Source organism: Camelina sativa, chromosome 16 (genome assembly GCF_000633955.1).
Source record: "Camelina sativa cultivar DH55 chromosome 16, Cs, whole genome shotgun sequence".
In the NCBI taxonomy this organism is placed as follows: domain Eukaryota; kingdom Viridiplantae; phylum Streptophyta; class Magnoliopsida; order Brassicales; family Brassicaceae; genus Camelina; species Camelina sativa.
Window position 1 is genome coordinate 24009527 of NC_025700.1, and position 16920 is coordinate 24026446.

The 16920-nt window shown below is 36.0% G+C and overlaps 4 protein-coding genes across 4 annotated transcripts in view; 2 read left to right on the top strand and 2 right to left on the bottom strand.

Annotated features, from left to right (window-relative positions):
* LOC104753982 (chaperone protein ClpB4, mitochondrial-like) lies at positions 301–2665 on the top strand. Its single transcript, XM_019238056.1, has 4 exons — positions 301–594; positions 695–960; positions 1162–2073; positions 2211–2665. Exons 1-4 carry the CDS (start codon positions 303–305, stop codon positions 2520–2522), a joined length of 1782 nt encoding a protein of 593 aa, XP_019093601.1. The 5' UTR covers positions 301–302; the 3' UTR covers positions 2523–2665.
* On the top strand, positions 7692–9240 carry LOC104753983. The gene has a single exon (XM_019238089.1). It carries the CDS (start codon positions 8224–8226, stop codon positions 9181–9183), a length of 960 nt encoding a protein of 319 aa, XP_019093634.1. The 5' UTR covers positions 7692–8223; the 3' UTR covers positions 9184–9240.
* LOC109129610 (uncharacterized protein At4g04775-like) lies at positions 10652–11357 on the bottom strand. The gene is made up of 2 exons (XM_019238067.1): positions 11100–11357; positions 10652–11034 (listed from the first exon to the last, which is right to left on the bottom strand). The coding sequence occupies exons 1-2, from the start codon at positions 11268–11270 to the stop codon at positions 10756–10758; spliced, it is 450 nt and encodes a 149-aa protein (XP_019093612.1). The 5' UTR covers positions 11271–11357; the 3' UTR covers positions 10652–10755.
* The window catches only part of LOC104753984 (formin-like protein 18), an 8004-nt gene continuing 2903 nt past the window's right edge, over positions 11820–16920 (bottom strand). The window contains exons 3-17 of the mRNA XM_010476151.2: positions 16786–16917; positions 15098–16440; positions 14889–15015; positions 14679–14750; positions 14428–14526; positions 14251–14292; positions 13860–13940; positions 13716–13766; positions 13536–13617; positions 13316–13410; positions 13139–13210; positions 12924–13040; positions 12776–12844; positions 12589–12655; positions 11820–12457 (exon numbers count right to left, since the gene is read on the bottom strand). Coding sequence (XP_010474453.1) covers positions 12315–12457; positions 12589–12655; positions 12776–12844; positions 12924–13040; positions 13139–13210; positions 13316–13410; positions 13536–13617; positions 13716–13766; positions 13860–13940; positions 14251–14292; positions 14428–14526; positions 14679–14750; positions 14889–15015; positions 15098–16440; positions 16786–16917 — 2592 coding nt within the window. The 3' untranslated portion in view covers positions 11820–12314. The remainder of the gene's footprint in view (positions 12458–12588; positions 12656–12775; positions 12845–12923; positions 13041–13138; positions 13211–13315; positions 13411–13535; positions 13618–13715; positions 13767–13859; positions 13941–14250; positions 14293–14427; positions 14527–14678; positions 14751–14888; positions 15016–15097; positions 16441–16785; positions 16918–16920) is intronic.

The window sequence follows — 16920 nt, forward strand, 5'->3', positions numbered from 1 at the left end:
GGGTGAGAGCAAAGATTGTAAACTGTTCATTTGTAATGTAGATTATATCCCTCGACATGGGTGCACTGATTGCTGGTACACAATATAGAGGAGAATTTGAGGAAAGGTTGAAAGCAATACTGAAGGAAGTAACTGCTTCTAATGGAAAGACAATCTTGTTCATTGATGAGATCCACACTCTTGTTGGTGCAGGTGACCTTTTCATTATCAAACAATATCTAAATTAAATGCACCATTGCCTCAACAGTTGACTGATATGTTATTAGTATTATCCTTATGTAGGAGCTTGTGAAGGTGATTCAATGGATGTGAGCAACCTATTGAAACCAATGCTTGGAAGAGGTGAACTGCGATGCATTGGTGCAACTACGCTGACTGAATACCGCAAATACATGGAGAAAGATCCAGCTCTGGAACGTAGGTTTCAGAAAGTGTTCTGTAATCAGCCATCTGTTGAAGATACTATATCGATTCTTCGTGGTTTAAGAAAGCGGTACGAGTTACATCATGGTGTTAAGATATCAGATGGTTCCCTTGTTTCAGCAGCAGTTATGGCAGACCGCTATATAACTGAACGCTTTCTACCAGACAAAGGTATACAAACTTACACCTTCTTCTGATTCGATCTTGGCATGTTTTTCTTGGGAAATGGTTTTGTTTTGTATATAAAGATAAAGTTTCTTTGTTTTTTCAGCTATTGATCTTGTTGATGAAGCTGCCTCAAAGTTGAGGGTTTCGACCACTTCGAAACCAACTGAACTCGATGAAATAAACAAAGCTGTGATCAAACTGCAGATGGAGAAGTATTCTTTGAAAAGGGATAATGCTAATGCTTCTAAAGAACTTCTACAGAAAATGGATAATGATTTGACCAAACTCAAGGATAAACAGAGAGAACTCAGCAAGCAAAAGGCGGAAGAAGAGTCTCTCATTACTAAATTACGTTCATTTAAAGAAGAGGTAAATTTCCACACTATGGGTTATTATGTTACTATCATACTTAAATATAATTCTTAAAATATAAGAAACCAAAAAAAAAACGTTCGACCAGTTTCTTCTTATGTATATAGTAGTTGTAGTACTTGTGGTGGTTTCTTACGTTGCATGATATAAATGGTCAACATTAATGAACAACTAAACATGATCTATATTGTTTTACAGATTGATAAATCCGCTGAACGTGAATGTGGTCTAAACCGTACTGCTGAGGTGAAGTATGGAACACTAATGTCCCTCCAACGCCAGTTAGAAGAAGCTGAGAAGAATCTCACCAATCCCGGAGACACTAATCAGTCACTGCTACAAGAAGAGGTAACCGATCTTCACATAGCAGAGATAGTAAGCAAGTGGACGGGTATCCCACTATCAAACCTTCAACAATCAGAGAAAGAAAAGCTAGTTTTCTTGGAAGAAGTGCTTCACAAGAGAGTTTTTGGTCAAGACAAGGCTGTCGAATCGATAGCAAATGCTATCCGCTGTTCAAAGGCTGGTCTTTCAGATCCTAACCGTCCTATTGCGAGTTTTATGTTCATGGGTCCAACAGGTGTTGGTAAAACCGAGCTTGCCAACGCTCTTGCTGGTTACCTTTTCAACACTGAAAACGCGATAGTGAGGATCGATATGAGTGAGTACATGGAAAAAAACTCAGTCTCACGGCTCATTGGTGCACCTCCCGGTTGTGCTGGTTTCGAAGAAGGTGGTCAGTTAACTGAAGCTATTCGGAGGAGACCTTACTCGGTGGTTCTGTTTGATGAGATCGAGAAAGCTCACCCTGATGTCTTCAATATCTTTCTACAGATACTAGATGACGGGAGGATAACTGATTCTCAAGGGAGGACCGTAAGTTTCAGAAACTGTTTTGTAATAATGACGTCTAATATAGGATCACACCCTATACTTGAGACTTCCCGCAACAATAAAGATAGCAAAGAAGCAGTTTATGAGATGATGAAACAACAAGCTGTGGAGTTAGCAAGACAAACTTTTAAGCCAGAGTTCATGAACAGGATTGATGAATACATTGTTTTCCAGCCGTTGGATTTAACAGAATTATCCAAGATCGTCGAGTTTCAGGTACTTTACTTTATATACACACTACTGTTTAATACAAATCCTCTCTTATTGGGTTTATAGGCCTAGGCTATTGAGTTTTGGCTTTGGTCCAGTTTGGTTTGTGTTTGGTATAAATGTAATGTTACTATTTGGTGCAGATGAGACGAGTGAAGAATTTGTTGGAACAAAAGAAAATAAAACTTGAGTACACAAAAGAAGCGGTGGATCTCCTTGCTCAGCTTGGGTTTGACCCAAACAATGGGGCAAGGCCGGTGAAGAGAGTGATTCAGGAGATAGTGAAGAAGGAGATATCCTCAAAAATTTTAAAGGGAGAGTTTACAGAGGAAGACACTATTCTTCTAGATGTTGACAAGCCAAACAACAAATTGGTCATCAAGAAGCTCGAGAGTAGGGCTCCTGTTGAAGATATCTCTTTTTCTAATGATGATCATGTCTTAATTAAGGATTAATTATATTTGCCGACAAAAGAAAATGGGAACATTTTTAATCAAATGTTTGAGCTGTGACTAATGAGATAATTTGTGGGTTAAGTTGTAAGAATTATTTGGGGTTCACAAGAGTATTAATCAGTGTGTTCGGGTTTTTACTTAAATTATTAAATTTTATATGATCGTAAGGAAAGATATTTTATGTCTTCCGACTGTATATAACGGTGCTAGAATATAATCAAAAGGAAAGGTAATTGCACTGTTTTTTTCCAACAAAGGTGTATATTGAAATTGACCGGTAAATTCAAGTAGTTCTGAAAGTTTTTTTTTGCATGAGAAACGTTTTCATTAGAAAAACCCGCTTTAGAGCTTCATGGCCAGTTTTTCACAGGGTTTCTACCTATTAAAAGATTAAAAAATAATTATAAAGTAGGAGAGAGAATCATAAATGGTTTGAAAAACTCTGAAAACTTTGAGCAAAATTCATATGATACTTGATTCTATACAATTGGTTAAATAAATATTTTATAATCTATTTATTTTTTAAATGTTTTTTACAATATAATTAAAATAATATTTATGAGATACCTATAGAGTTTCTTAGCGAAAAAGACGGTCTTAGCATTACATATAAGAGCTATGCGAGGCGAAAGCAAAAAAAATATATATTATATGATTTGGGGCCGGAGGTAAAAAAAAAAAAAAACTATATGCACATAATTGATGAATACATTGTTTCCAGCCGTTGGATTTAAAACAATTATCCAAAATCATCGAGTTTCTGGTAATTTAAATTATTTTAACTAAAAATTTGTGCCTAATATTATATATTAGTTAAAATTAGAAATAAAAGTAAAAATTTACATAAAACTCAAAGTTTTATTTATATATATTACCGAGCTAATATTTACTTTTGGAACCATCTCAAGACAACTGTTTTATCTTCCTCTAGAAAAATAAAATATACGTGAAATATTGAAACTCGTTTAATATACATTTCTTAGTAACACCTGCATTGTAGTGTAAATGGATGTTTTTTTTTTGTCAAAAAAAAAAAAAAAGATTCTACAGTCAACATAATTTAAATTACTTACCTATAAAGCCCATAAAAACATTGTTACCAGTCAATTTTTTAAAAGTGGATGCACATTTATTGTAGTCAAACTAATATAATAGGAATTAGTCATTTTTTTGTTGACTAGAAAAAATGAATTATGCTTTGTAGTATTATTTATTTATATAATCACAACTAAGTTTTGTGTAAAAAATAAATAAATAAATGTAAAGCCAAAAGCAAAAGCAAAAGTATTAAATTTGACCATATACATAGTGTAACATCATGAGCCTGAATAGGTGGGAGTCGGTCCATACCAACAAAAATTTTAGGGTTGGTCGATTTAGTTTTATATCGCCCGGTTTAGCGGGTATTGGAAAAACCCTAAACTTCTCCTATAAAAGATTGGCGCCCTAGTTGTTTTGTGGCAGAAAAGCATGTGGCCGCCTCCTTTAGAGAAATAGAGAAAGAGTTTTTGGGTTGTGAGATCAAGTGAGAGAGAAAAGAGAAGAGCTTTTCTTGGTTTGGTTCTTGCTTTGGTGTGTGAGAAGGAGATCATAGTGTTGTTGTTGCTATGTTGGGTAGTCTTTGTCCAGATTTCGTTCTTGTTTTGAGGTGAGTGTATGACACCATAGCTTATCTAAGCGTTAAGATTGCTTAATTTGTTGTTTCTATGATATATGTGGATTGATTCCTTTGTTTATGTGTTTTTGTTGGTTGGCCTTGTATGGTTGCTTGTGGTTGTTTTTTCGTTGGGAGAACGAAGTGGTGAAGAATCCGTCGTCGAGGATCACTCGGTATTTCGTTAAAGGATTTGGTGTCGACTGACATCAAGGGTGGGTATCAACTAACACTAGCCCGTGTTCATGGTGGAGTTTGTGTTGGTGTCATTTGACACCATGGGAGGATGTTGGTATACACCAGCACGATATCAAGGAAGTTTGGGAGGTGGGACGAACAACACAAAGGGTGGGTGTCAATCAACACCAACAACCAGTAGACGTGCTATGTGTTCTGATTGCTCTGGTTTGATTGATTGTTTTGATTTATTGATGGTAATCTTAATTGTTTGTATAACTCAGTAGATGAGTGGATTGCCTCAATAAATATTTTTGATAATATTTAAGTATCTTTTTTTTGTTTCAGGCAAAGAAACGATGTGACCGTGAGATCATGGTAAGGAAGAGGGGATGTTCTAGGGTCTTAGTTTCATTTTGTTGATTATTTGTTTTTGAATATTTTAGATTATTGATGGTTTTGCATCTTCTCTAATTCCTGATTTGTTGGTTTAATAATTATCATTTAAGTTGGATTTTGGTGGTTAGTTTATTTTGTTATGGCATAATTCTTTATTGGAGGAATTAGTTAATAAGTATAGGATATTTAAAAAATGGTTGTGGTTGTTTCATATAGTAACATATTTATCTAAATAATAAATAAGTTAGTTATTTAGTGAAAAAATAAATATTAACGGTATTTTAAATGTCGCACATAGACCATTTCAAATGATAGTATTTCAAATTTTCCCGCATAAAAAAAATAAAATAAATTAAAATAAAGTTAAACATTTTATCAATATTTTTTTTATAATAATAAAGTTTTTTTTATAATAAAGAAATATATTTAAGATATTTTATCTGCTGGTTTGATTGGAAAAATAACTATGTTCTTTTTCATCTTATTCCTTGAGTAGAGAACATATATCTGTACATATAAGAACGTTTTTGCTTCCACTAACATATCTTTACAGAAAATATATAGCAAATCTAGAAACCATAGTTTGAGTTCTATAGAGGAGGTTATATCACAAAACAAGGTATGGATAGTTTTTTAATATATATATGCCTCAACATATTATATCATGTAGATTCATTTATACATATATTACTTGCAGTTTAGACTGTTTAGTATTGTCTTAAAATATGGTTTTTGTCGGAGATACGGTTGTTTCTGTATTGGTAGTGATCGGTGAACAAAAACAAACTATTACAAGTGGTACAACTTTGAATTTTTACCAATCACAAAAATTTTACCAAAAACTTTATTAAAAACTTTACTCTCATCTTTTTTTGTACAGTTTTTTCTTACAGCTTTGCACTATTCTGTAACAGTTTACAGCTTCAGCTTACAGCTTCAGCTTACAGCTTTTCTGTACAGCTTTGGCTACGTTACCAATCAGAGCCATTATCTTTATAAAGAAATCCTTTTTAAAAAGATGTTAATTCTTTTTTTTTTTTTAGATTCCTAGCTCTTATCTATCTGATTTTGTTTCTTTGTCATCGTTTCAATAACGTGAGGTTTGGTTGTTGTTATGATCTTAAAGCTAACATAATTTTTCATGCTTAATTTGTTTGATAATTAGTTTCGATTATTTGTAGGGAAATGAACTGGTCGAAGTAGTAAGGAAAAAAATATGAGTCAACACAGTACAAAAAAACATATTCGACCTTACGAAGCCATTTTGCCACAAAGAGGTTAATATTTGTCATTAACAATTTATTTGGTTAAACAGGAATTTGAGATTGGTATTAATAATTTTTTTAGATATGGAAGCAAGCGTTTCGGTCATGTTTCTTGGCTTGGGTATGTGATAATCCAGGTACTATCACACAACAAGGTTAGTGATAGTAAAGTCATTTTCTTTTGATTGGTAAAGAGTAAAGAGCAGTAGTAGTTTGTGTAGGTAACTAAAACTCAGAACTTATGTCTTCTTTTTCTTTTTATATAATACTTTTCCTTGATGTTCTGAATCATCTTCAGAAACTTTAAAAACCCTAAACCAAACAAACCATGACGTGTGTTTTTCCTGACATTTGTTTTCTCACAATTTATAGGTGTCTGTATCTTGTATTTCGTTCTAAATTGGTTGGTTTGTTTCCGTTTTTGAGAACTTTTATTAGCATACCTTTTGATCTCGTTCATTTTTAAAGGAAAATTGTGACTAGGATTTTTTGCAATTTATCTATCTTTGAGCTCTCTACCTTCAGTTTTTATTTAGTTTGTTTTTTCCTTATATTTTGATGATATAGATTACTTGTGATAAGAAAGACAAATGGTGGGTAGAAAGAAGAAAACCAAAGTATATGACAAATTAAAATGTCAGTGGATGAAGAAGATATGTTATATAAATTATTTCTAATATCAAAGGTTCTTCTTAAGTGCCTTAACATTTATTCATCCACCGACACTTTGTCAAATTCTTTGGCTTTTTTCTTTCCACCCACCATTTGTCAACCTTTACACAACTAATATGCATAATCAAAATTTAAGAAAAAAAAAAACTAAACAAAAAATTGAAGGTAGAGAGCTCAGAGACATATCTATTGCGAGAAATCCTTTTCATAATTCTCAAAAAAAAAATGAACGAGATGAAAAGCGATATTAATCAAAGTTCTCAAAAACTAAAACAAAACCAACCAATTTTGAATGAGATATACAAGATAAGAACACATGTAAATTGCAACAAAACAGATTGGGAAGAACACACGCCAAGACTTGTTTAGCTTATAGGGCTTTCAAGGTTTCTGAAGATGATCTATATATCAATGAAAAGTATAAAAAAGAAGAAGAAAGCAAAAGATTTTAATGTCCGCTTCTATGTCAACTTGCTAACACATTCCCATGGAACTACTACTACTCATATTCGTTGTGTCTCTCTACACTAACAACTACTACTACTCTTTACTCTTTACCAATCAGAAGACAATGACCACAACATTTTATAAACTGAACCTGAAGCAACCGGAAAACGTTTGGTATTGGGTCTAGTCTAGTTAGACCGAAACCGGATTCACAAAGTTTGTTTATCATTAATACATATATTGCATTCTAGGGGATTATATAAATTTGATATCGATAAATATGGATTTATCTTAACAAACAAAAAAAACAGAACATTGAACAAAATATACCAAACAACATATTTAACAGGTATTTTATTTTAAGATATTGTTGTCTAACATTAATTATCTGTAACTTTAGTTATACTTATTCTATTCTATTAATATTTACTTTGATATGCTTTCTAAATATAGGTCTGTATTATGTAGATATGTGATTCACTCTTCTTTTTTTTGCTTTTATTTTCAAGAAAAGAAAATGATATACATATTTTAAATAAATAAAAAACTGAAAATTTTAAACTATGTGCGAAAATATGATTAATTAATTGAAAATATTAAACTATATACATATCTCAGTCTTGGACACTGATGATAGGGAAGAGGCACAAATAGAGATGATTTCTCAGTAGAACGAGTCATAACTCATACAAGGGGCCGACGGTCTATTTCCCCACGAGAAGTATTGTATCGAACCAGATAGATCTCGTTCTTTACCCTCGGTCTATTTGTCCCCGAAATAAAATTTCGAAAGCTATATTCCCCCGATCCAAAGTTCGAAAGCTATATCTCCCCAATTCTGGATTATATTGGTTTACCGTCTAAACTTGAGACCAAACCAGATATGTCCCGAATGTAAACCAGATGTTGAACCAGTTTGATGCACAAACTTAGATTAAACCAAACCCGACCCGATTTCGACCCGTTTATCTTCGATTTCACTATCCATTATCCCCAAAATCCCTAAAACTAAAAATCCCCAAATTTGCGAAGAACCCTAGATCGAAACCCAATTCTTTGCTTAGATTTCTTTGGGAAAACAGCTTCAATGGCGATTGTCCTTTCAGATGCTGACTTTGGAGGAGATTTCGATGAAGAAGCACATGACAGAGATGAATTTCACATCGACCAGTTGGTGAATGAGTTCGTCGATGAACCACCAGTCCGCCATGATGTGTATCCGGAGAGTGATACCGATGAAAACGGTGACGGTACAGAGCCAGTTCATACACATATCAGGCGCGGTGATGGGCATTTGTACGATAAGCAGACATTCTTCAGTGGAGTTGCTTTCAAAGAAGCAGTGACGGACTATGTTCTCAGAACTGGAAACAATCTGAAGCAATACAGGTATGATAAAGATAAAATTGGCTTTATGTGTGTTGGTTGTAATGGAGATGATGGTTCACGGTGTGAGTGGAAGGTGTATGCCGCAATTCTGCCAAGTGATAAGATGTGGAGGATTGGAAAGTTTAATGATAAGCATAGTTGTATCCCTAATGGAGAATGTGAGATGTTCAAGGTTCCACATATAGCTAGGTTGTTTCTTGATAAGATTAGAGATAATCCTGAGTACTTCATGCCAATGAAAATGGAAGAAATCATAAAGGAAAGGTGGAAGATTAGTGTCACTAGGCATCAATGTCAGGCCGCTAGAAAGAAGGCACTAATTTGGATTGATAAGGAGTATGATGAACAGTTTGCTAGATTAAGAGATTATGCTGCTGAGATATTAGAATCTAACAAGGATTCACATGTAGAGGTTGAATGTGTGACGACTGATGATGGGAAAGACATGTTCAATAGGTTCTATGTTTGTTTTGACAACATAAGAAGAACATGGAAAGAGACTTGTAGGCCTCTAATAGGAATTGATGGTTGCTTCCTAAAGAATAAGGTGAAGGGACAGCTTTTGGTAGCTTTAGGTAGGGATGCAAACAATGGTATTTATCCAATAGCATGGGGGTGGTTAAAGTTGAAAACACAGACAATTGGGTTTGGTTTATGAAGTTGCTAAAGACTGACCTTGGATTGAATGATGGTGATGGCTTTATACTGATTTCTGATAGGCAAAAGGTAATTTCTTATCTCTTGGCTTGTAATTGATGTTGATAGTTCTTTTGTTTATGGTAACTAACAATGATTATTCTTATTGTTTAGGGATTGATCAAGGCTGTTCAGCTGGAGTTACCAAAAATGGAGCATCGAATGTGTGTGCAACACATCTATGGGAACTTGAAGAAGCATCATGGTAATAAAACCCGAATGAAGCCATTATTGTGGGATTTAGCATGGTCTTACAATGAGGTGGATTACAAGCGGCACTTTGAGAGGATCTACTGCTATGATACTAGTGTGTACAATGATGTCATGAGGACAAATCCAAAAAGTTGGTGCAGGACATTTCACAAGATTGGGAGTTATTGTGAAGATGTTGATAATAACCCCACAGAGTCTTTTAACAGCTCCATTAACAAGGCAAGAGAGAAACCATTCATTGCTATGCTAGAGACAATCAGACGACTTGCGATGGTGAGGATTGCCAAAAGGTCTGCAGAATCTTATTCCCACACAGGTAATTTCCTCATTTTTCTTATAAATGATGATGTTTGTTTATGGTTGTACACGATAATGATTGTGTATGCTTGTTTGCAGGGATTTGTACTCCATATGTTGCATTGTTTCTAGCTAAAGAGCATAAGTATGCATCTGAGTCGAAGGTCAGCTCAAGCACCAATGGAGCATATGAAGTAACGCATGGCTTAGATAAACACAGAGTCTGCCTGAAAAAGATGCTTTGTTCTTGCATGAAGTGGCAGATATGTGGCATCCCATGTGAACATGCCTATGCAGTCATCATCGACAAAACACTTGTAGCTGAGAACTATGTCTGTCAATGGTTCCGGACAGCTATATGGAAAAGGAATTACACCGAAGGCCTCGTTCCACAGAGAGGTCCACGGTTTTGGCCTGAAACAAAGACTCCTAATGTGTGTTTACCAGATGAAGATAACGATCAAGCTAAAGAGAAGAAGACAAAGCCTGACAAAAAAAGGAAGAAGGGTGCTAATGAGTCGCCAACTAAGAAGAAACCAAAGGAGAAAAAAAGAATCATGCATTGTGGCATTTGTGGAGCAGCTAATCATAATTCTAGGTTCCACAAGAATGAATTTCCCAAGGTGAATGTATTTTCCTTTTCATGGTTTCAGTTTGTGGAGCTTGTTTCGGTTTACTAATATTTCAATGTTTTATATTTGTTTTGCAGCCAAGTCAACCGGAACCAAGCCAAGGTTCACTCACTCAAGCTTAATCAAACTAGCTAAGTAGAAATAGGGTTCTAATTTTGTGGTTGCCTTGAATGTATTTTCGACCACATAGACTTGTAATCCCTATGTCTTTTGTCAAAAATTGAGATGTCTTTTGTTAACTGTTTTGTGAACGATTTAGGATTTCATTAATGATCATAACTTCTTAACTTTTGCTTCTCATTACCATCTCATAGTCTTTTAATAGCAACATATTACAACTGAAACAAAAACATAGCAACAACAAACTAAAGGAACAACACTCATCTCGTTCTTCAACCTAGTAGCTTAGTGAGACCAATCATGATCATACAAAAGAAGACTAAGACAATCATGATTTTCTTATGGCTTGCTTTGGCTTCAGACAAACCATCTTCAACCTTCTCAAATATCTCCTTCTCCATCTTCTCATAGACCATCTTCTCAAACTCAAACCTCTCTGTTCTGATCTCTTTCAGCTGCTTCTCAAGGTCAGCATTCTTTGCATTCAATGTGTCTAACTCATTGACAAATGCCTCATCCACCCATTTGAAAGTGTGTTCATCATTCCTAAGCTGCAACATTCCTAATTTTATACACGAAAACAAAAAAAATCAAAAATAAAACAAAATCGACTTACCTTATTAGCTACGGCAAATTGACACCGATAATATCTCCTGTAAGGGTTGGAATCAGACTTCGATATCAAAGATATGATTCCTTCTCCGCACCAACATCTCTTTGGCACACCGATAGCCCTTCCTCTTCCCTGCAAACTAGATTCAGTGGAATTGGATGATACATTACTCATTGTGATACTCAAACTCGTAAATGAAAGAAGAAGTAATCTCAAGAAGAAGAACCAAACTCAATAAAAGGAATCGATTATGAACAACGAAAATCGATTTTAGGTTTTATTTGGGGATTCTGGGTTTATGATCAAACGGGTCCGGTTTGGTTTAATCTAGGTTTGTGCATCAAACTGGTTCAACATCTGGTTTACATTCGGGACATATCTGGTTTGGTCTCAGGTTTAGACGGTAAACCAATATAATCCAGAATTGGGGAGATATAGCTTTCGAACTTTGGATTCGGGGGAATATAGCTTTCGAACTTTTATTTCGGGGACATATAGACCGAGGGTAAAGAACGAGATCTATCTGGTTCGATACAATACTTCTCGTGGGGAAATAGACCGTCGGCCCCTCATACAAGTTAAAGCTCGTAGATTTCTATATCTAGGCCACAAGAATCAAAGCACAAAATTTTGTAGCTTTCTTTTTTACTGCAGAACTTGCGGTTTTTGTTGTCTTGGTAGTAGTAGTATTGAGAACAAATTTTGTAAATTTTAGAACACAAAAAAAAAAAAACCCTAAATATATCATTGGATGTAAAATCATAAATGTTAGTAAGACACACACAGAACACTCACTCAATATTTACACATCTTATAATCCCTCCCAAAATTTATACACAAGTAGTTACATTTCTGTTTCTGTAGTAAACTAGGAAGGGACTCAAAACTCCTGCATAAGTTGTCACTCTAATACTATTCCCATCAAAATACAAAGCTAAAACTTCTTCTGCGTCTCTCCTTCATTACCTAATCACCGGATTCCAGCTTTTTTCTTGTTACCTACCAGAGGAACAAAGTTTCCTATTTTTTCTTCTAATCTAAAAGACTAAATCCAAAGCTGAGTCTTGTCAGATGATGAAACTATATCTGGGGAAGTTCTCTATATTTGGGTAAAAAACCCCGAACTAGGAGCCGCAACATGTAGTTTCCGGTTCCCAGGACTGCCAAAGGCAACTCAAGGAGTAGAAAACAACATACTTTTGTGTGTGCAGTTGTTTTTCAATTCTCATTGTACACACCTTTCTTAAGGTTTTCATTCTCTGCTTCCTTCTGTGCTCTCTTCTTCTCAAACTCGACTTGCTTGCAGTTTTCCTCATGTGACCGCACAAATATTCTAACAAAGTTTTGTAGAGTGGATACAACTGCAGATTCAAATAAAATGTAAGGAATTGGTCAGGGAAAAAAAGGACAAGCCTCCAAATACCAAATGGAGATGATTATGTAAGAAGAGAAGAAACCAAACCATATTAGTGAGTTTACATCAAATTGTTACCTTGCTCAAATGGGACACGAGCTGGATCTTCTCCAAAGTATAACGCCAATGCATCAGCGCTTCCACCCTAATAATACAATGAGAAATCAATAGTGGTAGCACCAAAGAATCCTTTACCACAGTAACGTAAAGTGGTTCAGAAAAGTAATTAAGACAGAGAGAAGGTAAGGAGCCAAATAATCCTTACAACAGTTGAATAGAGGGAAGCCAAGGACTTTACTTCTCCTTCAGCAAAGCTAAGAAACTCTTTCAAGTTCTGCATAAACAAGTAAAAGTGTAAGCAACACAAGCAATCAATAACTAAACAAGCTTCTTGAATATCTAATTAATTTTACCATACGAAAGTGTTTTGATATTTGACCATCAGTTTCAGATGCAGTAAACTCTTGTACAACTTTCTCCAAGCCTTTGCTAATTGCTTGCATCTCCTCTGCCAGGTATTTTAGTTGAATCTATCATCAAGGAATGTTTTCAGAGAGATTATCACCAAAGGCACAAAGTGAATTGAGGTTTTCTTCTTAAACGCCGAGCTAAGGAATAATTAAACTACCTTTGTTGCAGCCTCCAAGCTAACCAGGTCTTTTGGAAAATCAAGTAGCTCTGGAAGTTTCTCGGCAAGCACCTAAAAGTACAGAATATAGCATACTAGTTAAGAACAAAGAGATTTTAACATCAAACCCAAAAAAAAAGAAAAAAAAGAGTGGTAAATGATTGAAAAATCTCCTACCTTACAGAGATAATGCATCAGAGTCATCTTACTGTTGCGGGATCTAGTGTCAGTGAGTTTTAAAAGACTATCCAGGCGAAATCCGATAGCTGAGCCTGTCAAAAGAGAAGAAATACATAACTTGACATTGTGGAGGGCGAATTAGCTCTTGAATAGAAACAATGCCTCTCTCTAAGATATACACTATTTGGCAGTCTAACAGTAATAGATACATGCTCACCCCTTGCAGTCCCATGGTTCAATGCATTGCCCAAGGAAAGTATAGTTTGCATGATTCTTTTCAGTTTAGCCGAGCATCGAACCTGGAAAGTGAGACATGCAATAGAGTCAGATTGGAATATCACCAACATGAATATACAGTATGTGGTTCACAAACTATTTGCATGAAAAAACGACTTGCCTCATTTGCTGCACTATGTATGGTATTCAAACCTCTTCTAAGATCAGTAACCTGAAGGATAACAACCATTTACTGATATAAGATCCAGGTTTTTCAGAAACTAGAATGCATTACAAAATTACAAACTCCAGTCGATTCTCCTACCTGGGATTGGAACTGAATCTTGTATGAGAAAACCCTTAGCTTAGTCTCCACTCGAGGAACTTTCAGTAGTTCTAAAAAGAACTATCACCAGAAAAGTCAGAAAATAACTATCAGTACATCATCCAGAGATGAAAGTGAAATTTTTATGAAGGTATCACTCTCAATATAAACAAAAAATACTATTTGGTTTTCGACCCAAAACAAATACCAGGAAATCAATAACTTAAGAATAGTTCTGACTATTTATGTGCACATCTCTAAGATTGTTTGTTTGCATCTTCTTTAGAAGGAATGGTGGTTGGTCTGCCAAGAAATATGAGAATGGTCCTAGAAACTCGAAATGGAACACTCAGAAGATTGTTCAAATATGAAAGTGGAGCACTCGACTAACCTGCTCACACCGCCCCAAATTATCCTTATCTCCAGTGTAGCCCTACGGAAAGTAAGAAAACCAAGACAGGAGATGTATTACTCACAAAAGAAGCTATCGCCGGATGATAATAACTTCAAAAAATTTCGTGGTACAGAAGCAGAAAAAAATTGGATAAGAACCAAAAATAAATAATACCTTGAGCAATTCGGCTTCTTCTTTTGTTGGACAAAACTTAATTAGATTGTCAACTTGATCAACATCTATCACTGACTCATCCAATGCAAGAACAGAACTCTGTAACCCAAGATTTATTCCAATAAGAAAAATATGGTTTGAACAGCTCTAGCATAACAAGATGAGGCCAGATTATCCTTTGCATTTAATTAGCAGTGAAATGTAAGATAGACCGAGTCAAGAACTTGCAAGAAAAAAATATTTGTGCTTACCATCAAATCAGGCAAAGGTATTTTAACTTTGGAAAGCATAATCTCACAGTTGTATGCTCTTCTGAGCTCAATCTGCAAAACTAATAGACAAAGTTAGAGGACGAAAATAGAGTAACCGTCAATGGATCTTAATTTCATGTTATGAAACTTCCGAAATTAAAGGATTTACAAAAGTTCAAGAACAGTTGAATGCTCATTGCAATCAATTACCAGCTGCACTTTCTCAACTTTAGGTCGGGCACGTCGACCTGATTTCCCACCTTTACTTTCATTGTCAGAGCTAAGATTCACTGCTGAGAAGAGTTTCTCAAGCTCAGAGATATCAAAATCTGGAGCACTAGAATTAGAAGATGCCGGAGTTAGAATAATAAAGAAAATCATAAACTTGTATAAAGGATGTATTGAAGATATAACCATACGTTGCAGCTTCATCAGGTTTATGCGTTTCAGCCCATAAACTTCCTTGTACTGCCCTAGTAAGCTTTAACCAATGATACGGTTTCAAGTTGGCCTTTCTCGTTTGAGCCTGACCTCTAAGATTCTGTAAAATCCCACGGCCCTTTAAACCCAATGGTGGTCCAGGGACTGGAGGGATGGTTCCATTACAACCCCCATTATGAGAACGAGACAGAGGTGCAGGGGCTGGTGGGGGAGGAACAGGAGGAGATTTCGCCGCCAAAGAACTCGTGGGGACTCCTGGTCGAGAATTAGAATGCAAAGGTGGCGGTGGTGGCGGTGGAGGATTATTTGTAGCTATCGATTTCTTTGGAGGTAACGGTGGTGGCAGAGGTAAGGTTGAACGTGCAGAACGCTGAGGTTGTAGTTGAGGTGGAGGCGGAGGTGGAGGTGGAGGAGGCCCTTGTATTGCTATGGAACTGCTAGTGGAACTTGGTGAAGGAGTGGAGCGCAGAGAGGATATGGGAGGTGGGGGTGGAGGTGGACGAGACAAATTCCCAAGTGGCTTCAGCGATGGCAATGGTGGTGAAGTCACTGCTGCTTCTGCTGAAGGATGGCCATTTGAACGAACAGGTGTGGGCGGCTTTGAAAATTTTGGAGAAGCTTCTTCTTTAGGTAGTGATGGTGTCAGCTGATGCAATGTTGGTCGAAACGAAATTGAAGGTGAGGCTGGTGATGATGAAGTAGCATCTTCGCCTTTACATGAACCATGATCGTGTAATATTGAAGTGATCCCAAGAGTAGAAGGGGAGCTGTGAAATCTGGATACTGAAGCGGGTGATCCTAGCGTGGGGCTACGGTTTGGAAGTGGTGATGTCACTGGACTTTGGACCACTCGAGGTGAAATTATCTTCGAGTGAACATTTCTTTGGACTGAAACACGAAGTCCATGCGACTCATCAACCTTCTTAAGAATTGAATTCGGATCTGCATAAGACTTATGACCAGACACTGTATCTTTCTCTTTCCATTCAGGAGAGAATGCATCAGGACTTGAAGCAATATTTTCAGATATCATCAACTTGGTTTTCTCCTTAACTTTCTCAAGTGCCGATTCCAATAGGCTACGTGAGTCAGGGCTTCGAGGAGAAGAACCTGAATCCAGGCTTTCTTGAAGGATATTTGCTGCAGTTATTTGGTTGAAAACAGTCACAGCAACATCAGAATTGGGATCCAACCATTCAGCTTCACTAAAAATCTCCTGAACCTTAGCAAATGCTTCCATAGGTAGAACATCTTTTTCCTCCATATGCGACATATCAATAGAGACAAGATTCTTAACAGCATCCATCTCCGAAAATATAACCTGAGAGCAAACACACAGAATGCCACACCTTCATTAAGATAATTAGCTTATGTATTAACATAAAATGCTTCTAACAAATATGCCAGGCTCAAAAATTGACCTCGCTAATATTGATCTTTAACAGCTTAGAAAAATGTTGAAACCTTTAATGAAACAAAATGTATAACCTAAAATGCATGCATGAAAATCCTTGACTCAGAAAGATGTATTACACAAAAGTACTTCTAGACTAGTCTCATACTGAGCTCTCCACAACTTGCCATTTCAAGCTTGAACAACATGAGACTCTTTTAATGACCAAAAAAAATCGTATAATTATTAAAGAAAAGTAGGATAAGTAGTCACCTCAGCTCTGAAATCCTTGGGGAACCGATCCGTTGTGTTCCACAGTACATCAATATCATCACGGTTAAGTGTTAGAATATTTGATCTAAGAAACGCAGTATTGAACACAACCCGAAACATCATCTGTTCTCTCTC